The 14,334-nt window shown below is 36.4% G+C and overlaps 2 protein-coding genes across 2 annotated transcripts in view; one reads left to right on the forward strand and one right to left on the reverse strand.

The window, feature by feature from the left end:
* The window catches only part of LOC141343752 (cell adhesion molecule 3-like), a 30,795-nt gene extending 17,625 nt beyond the window's left edge, over positions 1-13,170 (reverse strand). Inside the window, exon 1 of the mRNA XM_073848388.1 lies at positions 13,089-13,170. Within this exon, the coding sequence (XP_073704489.1) occupies positions 13,089-13,170 (82 nt within the window). The remainder of the gene's footprint in view (positions 1-13,088) is intronic.
* Positions 1-14,334, forward strand: part of atp1a2a (ATPase Na+/K+ transporting subunit alpha 2a) — a 116,525-nt gene that overhangs the window by 67,524 nt on the left and 34,667 nt on the right. The gene's annotated exons all lie outside the window — the stretch shown is intronic.

Genomic DNA, 14,334 nt, shown 5'->3' on the forward strand with positions numbered 1-14,334 from the left:
CAAAATATTAAATAAAACAGAATGGCAGACATTTAGGCCAAATCGGGTGAAGATAAAAATCTTTGTCACAAAATCTCAAGTTCACTTCCAGAACACTTGTCATCCAAGACGTTCATGTCTTTGTTTCTTCAGTCAAAGAAATTATGCAAAACAATTGGGTACTTTCTAAAAAATTGACAATTTATATAATTTTTAACCTCAAATGCTAGCTTGTCTAGCTCTGCGTGTACTCTGTGTATTCCTGTTCAAGACATTTAGCTTAGGTAAAAAAAACCTCCCATCCCATCCCATTTTCTCCCCCAACTTCAAAATCGTACTGACGCAGAAGTACTGACCCAGTGTTTAAAAAAGTGAACGTGCAAAGAAAATCAAACGCCATTTACCAAAAAATAATAAAATAGCGATGTAGCGATGTAGGATGATTTTGAATTTGGTGGAGAAAATGGGATGGGAGTTTCTCAACACCCTAACTGTCTTAAACTGTAATACACAGAGTACACGCAGAGCAAGCATTTGAGGTCCAAAAGTATATAAATTGTATTAAAATTTGTATTATTATTGTAAAAAAAAAAAAAAAAAAAAGATAAGTTTGGGGGTGAGAGTAAATTATCTGTAAAAATTTTTTAAAGTGAACTTCTCCTTTAACAAAGACACACATTACAAATACACACAATCTGCAAATAAAACATACAGTGCTTTATTTTTCAGGTACAGTAGGTGTATTTAGCAGTGGCATTCAAGAAATATAAAAATAAAACACTATATACACTTGACTGTACAAATCATACATTGATTTTTATTAAAGCAACTATATTAAAGTTCTTCAGTCAAGAGCAGTGAGTCATTTTACTCTGTGTTTTGTTGTTTCATTAACATTAAAGGGATAGTTAACCCAAAAATGAAAATTCTGTTTTACACCTGAATGAGTTGTTTTCTACTGTTGAACACAAAATAAGATATTTTGAAGAATGTGGGTAACCAAACAGTTGCAATATTTCTTCAAAAACAGACCGTGGAGACATTTAAATCGTCCATAATCAAATCATGATATCCCACACTCCAGCCAGAACATCATAGAAACTGAACTGCATCACAGTGGAAGCACCTAAAAAACCTAGCAACATCATTGCGACACCACACTAACAGTGCATAGCAACACCCTTGCAGCCACCTAGAACCCCCTGGCAACTGCATAGCAACACCCTGAAACCACCCAGAACACCCTAACGACTTCACAGCAACAGTCTGGCCAACACGGTCTCACCCCAAGTCGTCACATATTGACGTTTGGTCAGGACCCCTTGGCGTCGCATTTTGACGCACAGGGTACCCCTTTAGCGTAGTATTTTGACGTGAAGGGTCCTCCACTGTTTTAAATAAAAAACCCTTGGCGTCAATAAGCTGACGGGAAAGGCACTGTGAATTTTATTGTTTAGATTAATAGATATATTGGGTAATAATATTGCCATTATTGCATATATATTGGGGTGTTATTTTTCAATGCAAACAGTCACAAGTTTTATTTATATTACACTATATTTACACATTTACGAGCACGTAACCCAACCCCTGCCCCTAAACCTAACCATTTGTCAAAAAAACACAGATACAACAGGCAGATACAACTACAGTCACAATTTATTGAAAAAATATGAATAAGTCTTCCGAGGCAAAACGATTGATTTTTGAGAGGAACAGACGCGATCGCCGTCTCTGTCTGCTGTAAAGAATTCAAAAAATGCCGCCATACAGCAGAAGCATTACGTCAGCCTTGGTTGTGAAATTCTATTGGCTCTTGTGTGTCTCGTGACCGATTACGTCATGCTAATGCTCGGGCGTATCTTTTTGAATAAGAACGTTAACGAAGTGGGATAATTTTTAGCGATTAAAACCTTATGTTTTACTGTCTTCTTCGCATAAAGATATCGTATGGCTTCAGAAGACTTGGAATGCAACACGACTTGTTTGTAATGCTTTTTTACTGTTTGTTTATGGTCAGTTTTTGCAATAAATACATGTGACTGTACTTATATTTGCCTGTGCTTTGTATTGTTCAGAAGTGGGTAGGTTTAGGGTAGGGGTGGGTTTAGGTGCTCCAGTCAAAGTATAAATTTATATAAAATTGTTTACATTTTTACAAATGCATGCAAACCAGTAAGACAAACAAGTGAAAACAGTGGAGGACAAAAATACTACGCTAAAGGGGTACCTTAAGCGTCAAAATGCGACGCCAAGGGGTCCTGACCAAACGTCAATATGTGACGACTTGGGGTGAGACCGTGTTGGTCTGGCAAACACACAAAACACCCTAGCAACTGTATATAGCAACACCCTGGAAAAATCACTCAGATCATTCTTGCAACTGTATTGCAACACCCTAGCAACCACCCAGAACACCCTAGCAACTGCATAGAAACACCTTGATGACCATCCAGAACACTCTGGAAACCACAGAGAATATTTAGGGACCTATGATTTCTGCGATGCGGAAAATGTGAAGGGAATCGCAGAATCCAGTCATAAATATAGAATTTAAACAGATTTTTGGATAAATAAATCAAAAGTAGGTCAGTACACTTAAATCAAACCATGATATGGACTAGTGTCCGTGAATATTAAGCCACAAAAAGACTATTTAAATGTGAATACTGCATGTTCTATGCATGTATGTTTCGTTTACTACACACATACTGAAGCGCGCTTGATGCTCGCTGTGTTTTCAGCCTCTGCTGCCTTAATATATGAGTACATGAACACACAAACATAATCTCTAGAACTGCTCTGATACTCATATCATATCATATCATATCATATCATATCATATCATATCATATCATATCATATCATATCATATCATATCATATCATATACAAACAGAATCTTCAAGATCTTCACAGCAACCCAGCAATTAAAAGTTTGGTTTAACTTGAAGAAACCCTGTCAGAAATATATGACCTAATGTGACAAAATAGTACTGTCTACTACTAAGAAAATTATTATGAACAAAGCAATTATTTACCAGGAAAAAAGTAAATACACAACACAGTATTTCTGAATATAAAAAATAAATTTTGATTTTGATTAATAAAATTTAATGAAAGGATTAGATAGAACTAAATAAAACTTTAGAAAAAGTAAAACTCATCTCAGGGCCTTGAAAATGCAATTTTTGTTAAACTTTTAATAAGTTAATTAATTTAAAAAAAACGGAATTTGGGGAAAAAAAAAAACATTTTTTATTTTATAGGGCCCTAAATATTCAAGCACCATAATGATTTTTCCACTTACATTTCCTGAAAAAATGCTTCGTTTTTTTTTTTTATTGGTTGCTCAGTGTTTATGGGATTGGGGTTTGTTCCAACACATGTAAAGGCCTTCAGGTATCTAAAAGATGACAACTCATTCTATTGGAAATGTGTCTGTATGAGTGTGTGAATAAAGGCCATGTATAATGCCAATTGTGAGTCTAACTGTATGATAATTCCACCCGGGGCGGCCCATGCTCCACTTTACCCAATAATTACCACTTAGGTTATAATCGATGACCTTTTTAATGCTGACCGGTGCTGGATGAACTCTATGCGAAGCACTGTCTGAATGTTAGGCTAATAGCAGCTTGAAAGGAGCACTAATTTTTAGTGAATGCTAGGCAAATGCTGGCTTGGCACCGGCCAAGCTCTGGACTCAAAGAGATTAAACAAGGGGCAAAACTTGGCTGAATGTTGGGCGTATGCTGGCTGAATGACGGGGCAAATATTGCTAATTGCATGGCTAACATTGGCTGAATTCTGAGTTAAACTTGGCCCGATGTTGATACTGCACTAGCCTAATTACACTCGCTTTTTGTCGATTTCAATCTTGGATTGATTCAGGCTTAACGCTGGCTTAATTCTAGCCTGATGTTTTGCTAGCGCTGGGGATTAACCTACTGAATCACAGGCCAAATGCCGGCAAATATGTGGGACAAATGCAGGTGCGCCGGGCGAGCGAGAAGCTGGGCCGAACTCAGCCTGATTAGCCTAAAAGGCTTTAACGAGACGCTGCTTTTAAAAATAGAGTGTGAGCAGAAGGGATGAGAAAAGACTAAGTCTCAGCATCTACATCACAGAACATCTGGCAGTGTGTGTGCGCAAATGTCCAAACCGACACAGTGGTAGAATTAGAGTTAGCGTTCTAAACCCAATGAACCTATGCCAATAGATAATAGGCTAAAATTAGCCTTTAGCTTTAGCACACACGGTGCGGGCTACTTATCGGCAACCAATTAGAACAGTGTTAGCAGTTAATAAGCGATTAGTGGGTCACATACACGCTCTCTGTGCAGTGGACAACTGCTGCAGGGGGCACTTACTGAGACTCTCAAAATGGCATCTGATCCATTTAACTGGTTATGTCAGGACACTGACTCAACTCTAATCACTGAGAGGATGGAGTGAAGTGGAGATGTGGAGAGAAAGAGAATATGGGTGAATTCAATTTCAACGTGAACACCACTATGTCCTACTCACTCCAAAGGGCAGAGCATTTAAAGTGAGTACTCTGAAGGGTGCAGGGCGTTACTGACTCAGTTGTGCATGATTGGAACACAGTACACAAATATATGTCACTGCCACTTTATTTTGAATCACAATGGTACCTTGATAACATACGCAAGCAAAATTCACGGGATAGTTCATGTTGTGCATTTAATACAAAGGATTTTTAATAAATATATTTAAATTTAATTTGTGCTTTCAAAATTAGCACATTAACGCAGGCAAAGAATTGTTCCAGTTTACAGTGCCTTGCAAAAGTATTCATACCCCTTCATTTTTTCACATTTTGTTTTGTTGCAGCATCATGTTAAACTGCTTTCTTTTTTCCCCACATCAATCTACATCTCATACACCATAATGACAAAGCACAAAAAGGTTTGTAACAACTTTGCAAATTTATTAGAAATAAAAAACTGAAAAGATCCTGTTGCATAAGTATTCTTTCTGGGACACTCGAAAATTTAGCTCAGGAGCATTCATATTGCTTCTAGATGTTACTACACTTCGAATGGAGTTAAACTGTGGCAAATCCATTTGAATAAGTATGATTTAGAAAGGCACACACCTCTAAGAAAAGGTCTAACAGCTGAAAATGCATATCAGAGCAAAAAGGTCAAGAGGTCCTGAGGTCAAGATAACTGCCTGTAGAGCTCAGTGACAGACTTGCGTTAAGGCAATGATCTAGGAAAAAGTTCAGAAAAAAATCTGCTGCATTGAAGGTTCACAGAAGCATGTAGCCTCCATTATCCATAATGGAAGACGATTGGAACAACTAGGACTCTAGAAAATGTCTGCCAGCCCCCATCCAAGCTGACAGAGCTTGAGAGGTGAAAAGGTGAGGCAAAGAATGGCAGATAATTACCAAATGCAGATGTGCAAAGCTTGTCACATCATACCCAAAAAGACTTGAGGCTTTAAAGATGCTTCAACTATGTACTGAGTTAAGGGTATGAATACTTATGCAATATACTTATTTCAGTGTTTTATTTGTAATAAATTTGTAAAATTTGCAAATCTGGTTTTTGCTTCGTCATTACTATGGTGTATGGAGTGTAAATTGATGTGGGGAAAAACTAATTTAAAGCAGTTTAACATAATTCTGCAACAAAACAAAATGTGAATAAAATGAAGGGGTATGAATACTTTTGCAAGGCACTGTAACAGCATAAAAATATTTAACACAGTTAAGGCAAATGCTGCTTCTCTCTCCTTTTTTTGACAAGAAGTGTGTTTATTTACGACCATATCGAATGGGAGACTTTTTAGACGCGCACTCCAACTCCACTTCAGCACTAGTCAAACGAGCACAGGAAAGGTACTGGTGACAAGGGAGCTTCAGCAGAACAACAGTGAACTGCGGTCAGATGAGATGTTGTCAAGCCATATGTCAGTAAAAATGAATTTTCCTGTCCTGTCAGCCGTTATACTGTACACGCTTCAATTGCACGCACAAATGTGACGGCATGTGCTGTAGCTTTTATTATTTCATATTTAAGCGCAAATGCAACTACGAGCATGCATGTCAGATCTGTGTCACGTTTAGCAGCGGCAGGTCTTAAAGTAATAGCAGCCAAATAACCTAATAATGTCTATTAATCAAAAAACAAAAGAAAGAAAAAGAGCAAATCAAGGAAACTTTTGTAGCTTTAAAGATTCGTCTATTTTTTTTATTTCTGTATATTTCCTACTTGCTAAAGGATATTGTTTTAAGTTCACTTAAATTTGAAGTTATTTTTTAAAGTCTATTGATTGTTACAATTAATAGCTTTCAATTACAGTAATGTTGAATGGCTATAGTCGATGGTTAAATATTAGGGAAAAATAAAAATTTTCTAGAGACATCACCTTCAGTCATTAAAAAAATGTTGTTTGTACATTATTTTGAAGATTGAATGTGAAATTATAATACAATATAAAGTATATTTAAAAACTTTAATGTTAGGTGGTCGCAATTAATTTCAGAAAAAAATATGTGATTAATTTTTTGATTGACAGCAATAAATTGAATAAATTTCATACATTTAAAGTCCCCCTGTAGTGAAAATCAAGTTTTTAATGTTGTTTATTTGTCTATGTGGTGTTTTTAATATGCTTTTAGACCTTGTGCCAATCTATTAATTAACACCATTGCTTAGTATTTTCTACTTAAAACTGTGGTTTCCCAAAGGCTTTGCTACATCACAAAATTCAATAACCAACCACGTCAATGGATACATTCATATCATTAGCATGCAAAATATACCAATAGGATTACCAGCACAAAACCAAAACTTGAGTAATAATCTGTGTCAACAGTGTAAAAGTTGCCCGGAGTCAGAAGCACTTTTCCCGCATTGGCGTCTGCACTTCAGACACATATGCTTGCGGGCGCAAACTGGAATCACTATCTAGGCTGCATTCGAGCCTTCAAGGCATTTTGAGGACACAATATCATCAAGTAAGTAACTTTAATGAATGTTACAGTATCCACTGTAGTTGTCCACTAGTAAAAACATTTCAGTCATTATCTGTCTATCGCCATTATATCGCATTTACTACAGTTAAGTTCAGTTAGTGGACGGATCAGGAGGCTCTGGCTGGTGTGAGTGAGTGGAGGCGGGGCTAATTTGCATATTCATAGATCCGCATATAGTAAATGAGGCAAGGGGAGAGTTACATTCAAACTGTTTTAAGGCATGAGAAAATTATTTTCACAAGAAAAAAACATTTAAATATGTAATTTTGATTATCAAAGATTAGTTTTAAGGGATACATTTTTTGACTACATAGGGACTTTAAAAAATGTTATAGTTATTAAATAAATAAATAAATAAATAAATACATTTTTTAAATCATTATCTTTTGTGTTCCATAACACAAATGAGTCACATGGGCCATACAGGTTTGGAACAAGATAAGAGAGACCAGACGTTTTAGACCAAATTTTTTAGACACCAGTTTCAACTGTCCCTTTTGCACTAAAAACAAATTTTGCTTGAACCAACAAGTGTTTTTATCAAACAAGTTAAAACATTTCTTAAAAATTCTTTCAATGACAAAATGACCAAAATTATTTAAAATCAAATTGTTTTTTTATTAAATGTAGCAGTGTTTATGAATTATTTATCCGAGCACATAATTTTTTTTTAATGAATGTGTCCTCTTAATCTTCAATCAAAAACATTACCATTCCCCAAGGGCACATTAACGCATAGGCTTCAACGGGCTGAAGCCCAGGGGCCTACACTGGGAAGGGGGCCCACTGGCTGCAAGGAAATTATATTTTTTAAATAACTATTTGCATATATGGGAGTTTGAAGCAGTATCAACAGCATTCTGTTGCGTAGCTGAAAACTCACACTCATGTTCAGCTACTCCCTGGCAGGAGTCGCATATAGTGAATAGTTTAGTTTAGCCCCCACACAGTTTGTGTAGTTGGTATGTTCCACGTGTTTCAACGATATACCGTAAACGGGACGCACAATGCATGTGGTAGTAAAGAAGCCCAGCACGAGAGTGTCTCTATGTTAACGTGCAAATTAACAAGAAACACAACACTGCTGTGTGACCGGACAACATTCTGTAACATCATACACAGTGTGAGTTCAGTACCTTGCCTGGATGTAATCTGTATGTCAGCTGAAGGTTTTTGATTCAGTCACCGTTCCATCAAAGGTGCTGCTTCAAAGTCTCAATTTCAAATCCGGTGATGGAAAAATAGGAATCGCCCTGTTGCTTAAATGTGATCATTAAACTTTAAACGGCTATGATTTGAATAATTAAACATGAGCACGGCATGTTTCAAAATAAAAACGCAGTTAGCAATCACCAAATAGCCCACAAGTGTTGTTTCGATCTACTGATGATGAATAATGAATATGAACATTCATAAAATAATGAATATTTTGTGATTTATGGAGTTTAAATCATACCTGTAAACTCGTATTTTGGCCAGGAATGTTTTGATGAAATTTCATTTTCATTTTACCTCCGTATGTCAGTAATAATGTAGTATTTACTTTATGCAACGGCTATAATTCAACTGTTCCACAAGTGCCACCTTCTGACAAAAGAGTGAATTTGCATATTCACTTATATCCACATTTCACACAGAACAGTGTTGTGAATGTTAACTTGGATGGGGAAAAACACAAAATTTGACATAATTGTTTTCTGGGCCTAATGTAATGCTGTAGCCCAGGGGCCTTTGGTTATCCTAATGCGCCCCTGCCATCCCCTCTCTCTCGCAACAGCATCTCTTCTCTGATGACTTGCACAAGGGCGGGCCAACAATCCAGCAACCTGTCACTCACATGAGATTGCAGCAATTAGTAAACGACTATGATCCAATCAATCCACCAAGGACAAAATCTAGCCTGCCCAACATTTTTTCTTGTTTAAGGAGCCATTTCATTACCACACAATCACAAATCAGGAGAAAAGATGACGCAAATTTCTGTTTCAATTCGATTCATGATTCACAGGTTTTTGATTTAATTCAAAAGCCATTTTGAATTGAAGTTCTGTCATGATAACTCTGAAGATTTTAGCATGGTAATACAGGTGGAGCTGGGGAAGGTGGAGGGTTTCAGAGGAACTCTGAAAGCATGCTGCAAAACATTCAAGTGAATGTCGACCAGCCATTTAAAGGTTAAGGTGCGAACTCATTGGCAGTGTACGCGGCATGAAATCAGCTTGTGCCAAGTTGTATAGGGCTATGAATATCATCGGTTACATTAACAACCTGTCAGTGTGCCCCATCTAGAGTTTCATGAAAGAACTTTGCATTTATTTAGAATTTAAATAATTCATTTTGAATTAAATTTTAATTTTTTAAATGCATTCCTGCAGTTCGGCTCAAACCATGTTTATCCTCAATGCAAGTCAACCCTGAATTTAAAGTAGCCTGGGCTGTATTTATTTTTGTCCCAAAATTCCGTAGAGTTTGACTGGACAAACTGCTTTTGATCCAAACAACAAAATACATGGAAAGTGCCTATTTATAGCCTATTTATTCAACTCTGCATGATCATATGGTTAGTTAGAAATCATTATTTCGCATTTAAGCATTGTCGTCTGCAGCCATGCGACCCATTTTTGGGTCACGACCCGGCAGATGAGAAGCACTGCCTTAGAGTATTTACACACACGCACACACATACACATTTGAGTTAAAAACACCCAGACAGTGTCATTCTCCATCGCATCTTGCTCGCTCTCTCTCTCTTTCTCTAGGTGTCTCTCGCTCACACACACAAATGTGTGAGGGTGTAGAAAGCACACAGCCTATATTTAAAGCAACATCGTTTACACCCTCCTCACATAGACGAGAGAGAGCAGAGAGGACGGCTGCTGAAAAGAGACAAAAGCGAAAGATTAAAGATAAACAGATGAATACGGCGAAAGACTGACGAAGAAGGCCAAAAGGAGAGACAGAGAGAAATAAACGAGAGAGAGGGAGGGAGAAGATGAGTGTTTGTATGTGAGAGATAACACAGGTTGAAGTGTAATAAATACTGTCCAAAAACAGACAGTGAAAAATAACCCCTTCATCTCTCCATTTCCCTCTTCCTCCTTTCTCATCTCTCTCCATCTGTGCTTCACTTCTTCTTTCTTTTTCCTCCTCCTTCCATCTGTCTCTTTCTGTCTCTCCATATTTTCCCTCTGGTATTCTCTCACCTCTACGCCCTCTCCTCTGTCTCTCTGCCTCTGTTACGGTCTCTCTGTTTGCTCTGCTGCATATGTAGATGTCTATTTTGCTGCCTGATTAACGTTTGATTGACACTAAACATCCTGTTGGTTCTTCTCTGATGTCCAGCTGTTTGTGTGTGTGTGTTCAGCAGCTGGACTAGATGAAGTCCTTGTTGCCTTATTGATCGGTCACACTGCACACATTTATATATTTGATGAAGATCTGGTTTGGTCTTCTAACTGCTGGAACATATGTGCTTAATCATAGTCTGGCAGTATGTGTGTAGGACCAAATATTGGTTTTTGGAGCTCAGTGAAGACGGGCTTCAACAGAGATTGTCCATACACACTGTGCTCCAATGAATACATACAGTCAAACCAAAAATTGATAAAAGTTTGGGATCAAAACTTATTTAGACACTTTGACCTGAACATGTTTTGCTTAAGTGTTTTTTCTCTAATTGCTAATGTGAACTTTTTTACATCACAGACTGAACAAAATTATTGCTTGGTAATTGGTCGACAAAGTATTGATAGTTGTGTAAACATTTGTCTGAATAATTTTTGATTGATTATAATCCATTACACTTTCTACCAAAGTTGTCTGACATTATTAAGAGGAATTTGTTCTGACACAGTTTAACTTTAAATTCTTGTCATATTTTATTATAATTTTCTAAACTATAGCAAATAAACTTTGATAATGTGAGATAATGTTGAAGATGTCTGAATAAATTTCGGTTTGACTGAAAACATGATACATATAGATACATATAACTAGGACCCAATAAGATTCATTTTATTTTTCCCAAATTCCATTTTAATTCCTATTTTTTTCTATTTTCATTTCTCTAGATTCTGGATTTTTCAGCGTTTTTTATTTTTTTTATTTTTTATTTTAAGACTATGTTTGAATAGTTAAATTAAATTGTATTAATCAAAAAACATGCCTAATTAATTAAAATCATGAAATTTACACTTAACAATTTATTAAAAGTTTAATAATGATTCCTCGGCTGGAATCTTTTAGATTCCTTTGAATCTGCAATTAAACTGCATTTTAAAAGTTCAAACTTGTGGGCACCATTGAAGTCAACTGTATGGAGAAAAATCCTGAAAGGTTTTCCTCAAAAAACATAATTTCTTTACGACAGAAGAAAGAAAGCATGAACATCTTGGATGACAAGGGGGTGAGTAAATTATCTGTAAATTTTTGTTCTGGAAGTGAACTTCTACTTTAAATAGTCTTTTTGTGGCTTAAAATTGCGGATTAACACTAGTCCATATCGCGTTTTGATTTAAAGGAGTAGTTCACTTCCAGAACAAAAATTTACAGATAATGTACTCACCCTCTTGTCATCCAAGATGTTCATGTTTTTCTTTCTTCAGTCTTAAAGAAATTATGTTTTTTGAGGAAAACATTTCAGGATTTCTCTCCATATACTGTAATAGATGTGTATGGTGCCCCCAAGTTTGAACTTCTAAAATGCAGTTTAAATGCAGCTTCAAAGGGCTCCAAATGATCCCAGCCATGGAAGAAGGGTCTTTTCTTGCAAAATGATCAGTTATTTTCTAAACAAATTGTCAATTTATATACGTAGGATGATTTTGAAGTTGAAAACGAAAACTAATTGTGAGTTTTTCAACATACCCTAACTGTATTGACCCGGATTACACAGACTACACATGAGCATCGCAAAGATGAGCCAAGATGAGCATTTGAGGTTAAAAAGTATATATATTGTCAATTTGTTTCAAAAATAACTGATCATTTCGCTAGATAACACCCTTTTTCCTCGGCTGAGATTGTTTAGAGCCCTTTGAAGCTGCGTTTAAACTGCATTTTGGAAGTTCAAATTTAGGGGCACCATACATATCCATTATATGAAGAGAAATCCTGAAATGTTTTCCTCAAAAAACATAATTTCTTTGCGATTAAAGAAAGAAAGACATGAATATCTTGGATGACAAGGGGGTGAGTACATTATCTGTAAATTTTTGTTCTGGAAGTGAACTAATCCTTCAAGTGTACTGACCTACTTTTGATTAATTCATCCAAAATTTGGCAAATTCTGTGTCATTCTGTGTTGTACAGTAAATTCCATTTTTATGACTAGATTTCATGATTACATCCCAGTTTTTCCACATTGCGGATATCATAGGGCCCTAACATAACCCATCACTACAGGTTATCACAGTTATAATGAGAAATGTAATAATATTTCACGCAATTAATGTTTTTACTGTGTTTTTAATCAAATAAATGCAGCCTTGGTGAGCATGAGAATCTTGTTTTATAAACTCTGTTATAAATATGTTTTGAATAAGAGTTCACATTCTCAAGTCAACACTTGTGTTGAGCTGTATGCAGTACATTAGTAGGTCATTGGGAGAGTTTGTCGACACGACCCTCTCCAACCCCCCACTCAATGCCAGCTGTTGCCCTATTACCGCCTCACCCCAACCGCTCACACACACGCTTTGCTGCCCCATAACTGCCCCCCTGGGTGTATACGCCCTTATCCTTATGTCATTCGCCCTCCTTTTTCATCCTTCGTTCCCCTTTTTCCATTTCAGTTCTGCTGACCACATTTCACATTAATATATTTAATATTAATGATACTGGAACAATATTATAGTTACAACATTTTCTCAAACACACGCACACACACAATGTTTTGCTTGCTTGAGATGCAGGATCATGCTAAAAACAAAAGTTCTCAATAAGATGCTAGAAAATCTTCTATATACTATAAATCAATGTTAACATTTAAATTAACATTGGCTGTTATAACCTACAAATCATCCATCATTCTACAGCAGAGAACAACTTCATTAAACGACTGCAAACCTAACATCATTTTTTGAAGGATTTATTCTTACTATCTTTTTTTCTTTCTCTTTCCCGCTCTTTTTCACAGTTGTTGTTGTTAATGCTGCCCTCCTCGCTAGGCCTGTCAAACATTGTTAGTTCACTATCTCACCCCCCAGAGAGAACGACTGAGCAGGGGGCAAGAAAGGGACAGAATGACCCAGAGAAAGAGAGAGGTGGAGAGAAAGAATGGCTAGGTCTTAAAACCTAGTGAGTTGCCTATCTAGACAGTGTATTTCAGCACACTTGATGCTATCTAGATAGGTAGCTCACTATACTATAAATAATGCTGGGTTAAATACAACCAAGCACTGGGTAAAATACTGAAAAACCCAGCAGAAGGGTTGTTTTGTACGGTGCCCGCCAGGGGACACCTTCGGTTCACTTATGTTTGTCGTGGCCACGAGATATTAATTCGTGGCCACGACATATTAACTCGTGGGAACGTAATATTATGTCGTGGGAACGTCATATTATGTCGTGGCCACTAGATCATCTTGTCGAGGTAACGACATCCTTATGTCGTGGCCACAAGATGCGATGATGAGGAAACGAGATCCATTTCTCGTGGCCACGACTTCTTATGTTGAGAAAACAACATGCATTTCTCGAGGCCACGATTTGAATACATAAACAAACCTGCGTGACCATAGTAACCCAGGGTTATCAGAGATAGGTTTATTCATATTTTATTTTTAATTATTATATTAATTGTTACAGAAATTAATACAATATTAAATTATTATATTAACAATGGGCGAAGCTGTATATGCCAGTGCTGTCTGTGTGCGATGTAGACTATATAGACCTATATTAAAAAGTTTATCATGAATAAATATTACATAAAGTACATCAAATAAAATAGTCCTACAGGAAACATTTTATGCATCTCAGAGTCTTGTCCATTAACTGATCCTCCTCTTTCCGTAATATTTTTATTATTCGTTTATATTCGTTATTTTCCCCTTCATTTCGATCTCCTTAACGTTCTGAATGTAGGTTCTATGACTGGGATTTTTACAGTTCAAAGGCTGAATTTAACATATACTGTATTTTATTTAGTCTAATTAATAGACAAATATAGTGTTTCAGTGAAGAGTGAATTATTCACGTAGTTTCATTTGGAAATCATTTATCGTCACACCATAAAATAGGCCTACATGACATTCCTTCTATTAACTGATCGTCTTTTTTCCGTATTTGTATTATTATTATCGTCATCATTATTATAATTATTATTAATTATTATAATTAGCC

Source organism: Garra rufa, chromosome 10, assembly GCF_049309525.1.
Source record: "Garra rufa chromosome 10, GarRuf1.0, whole genome shotgun sequence".
Lineage (NCBI taxonomy): Eukaryota > Metazoa > Chordata > Actinopteri > Cypriniformes > Cyprinidae > Garra > Garra rufa.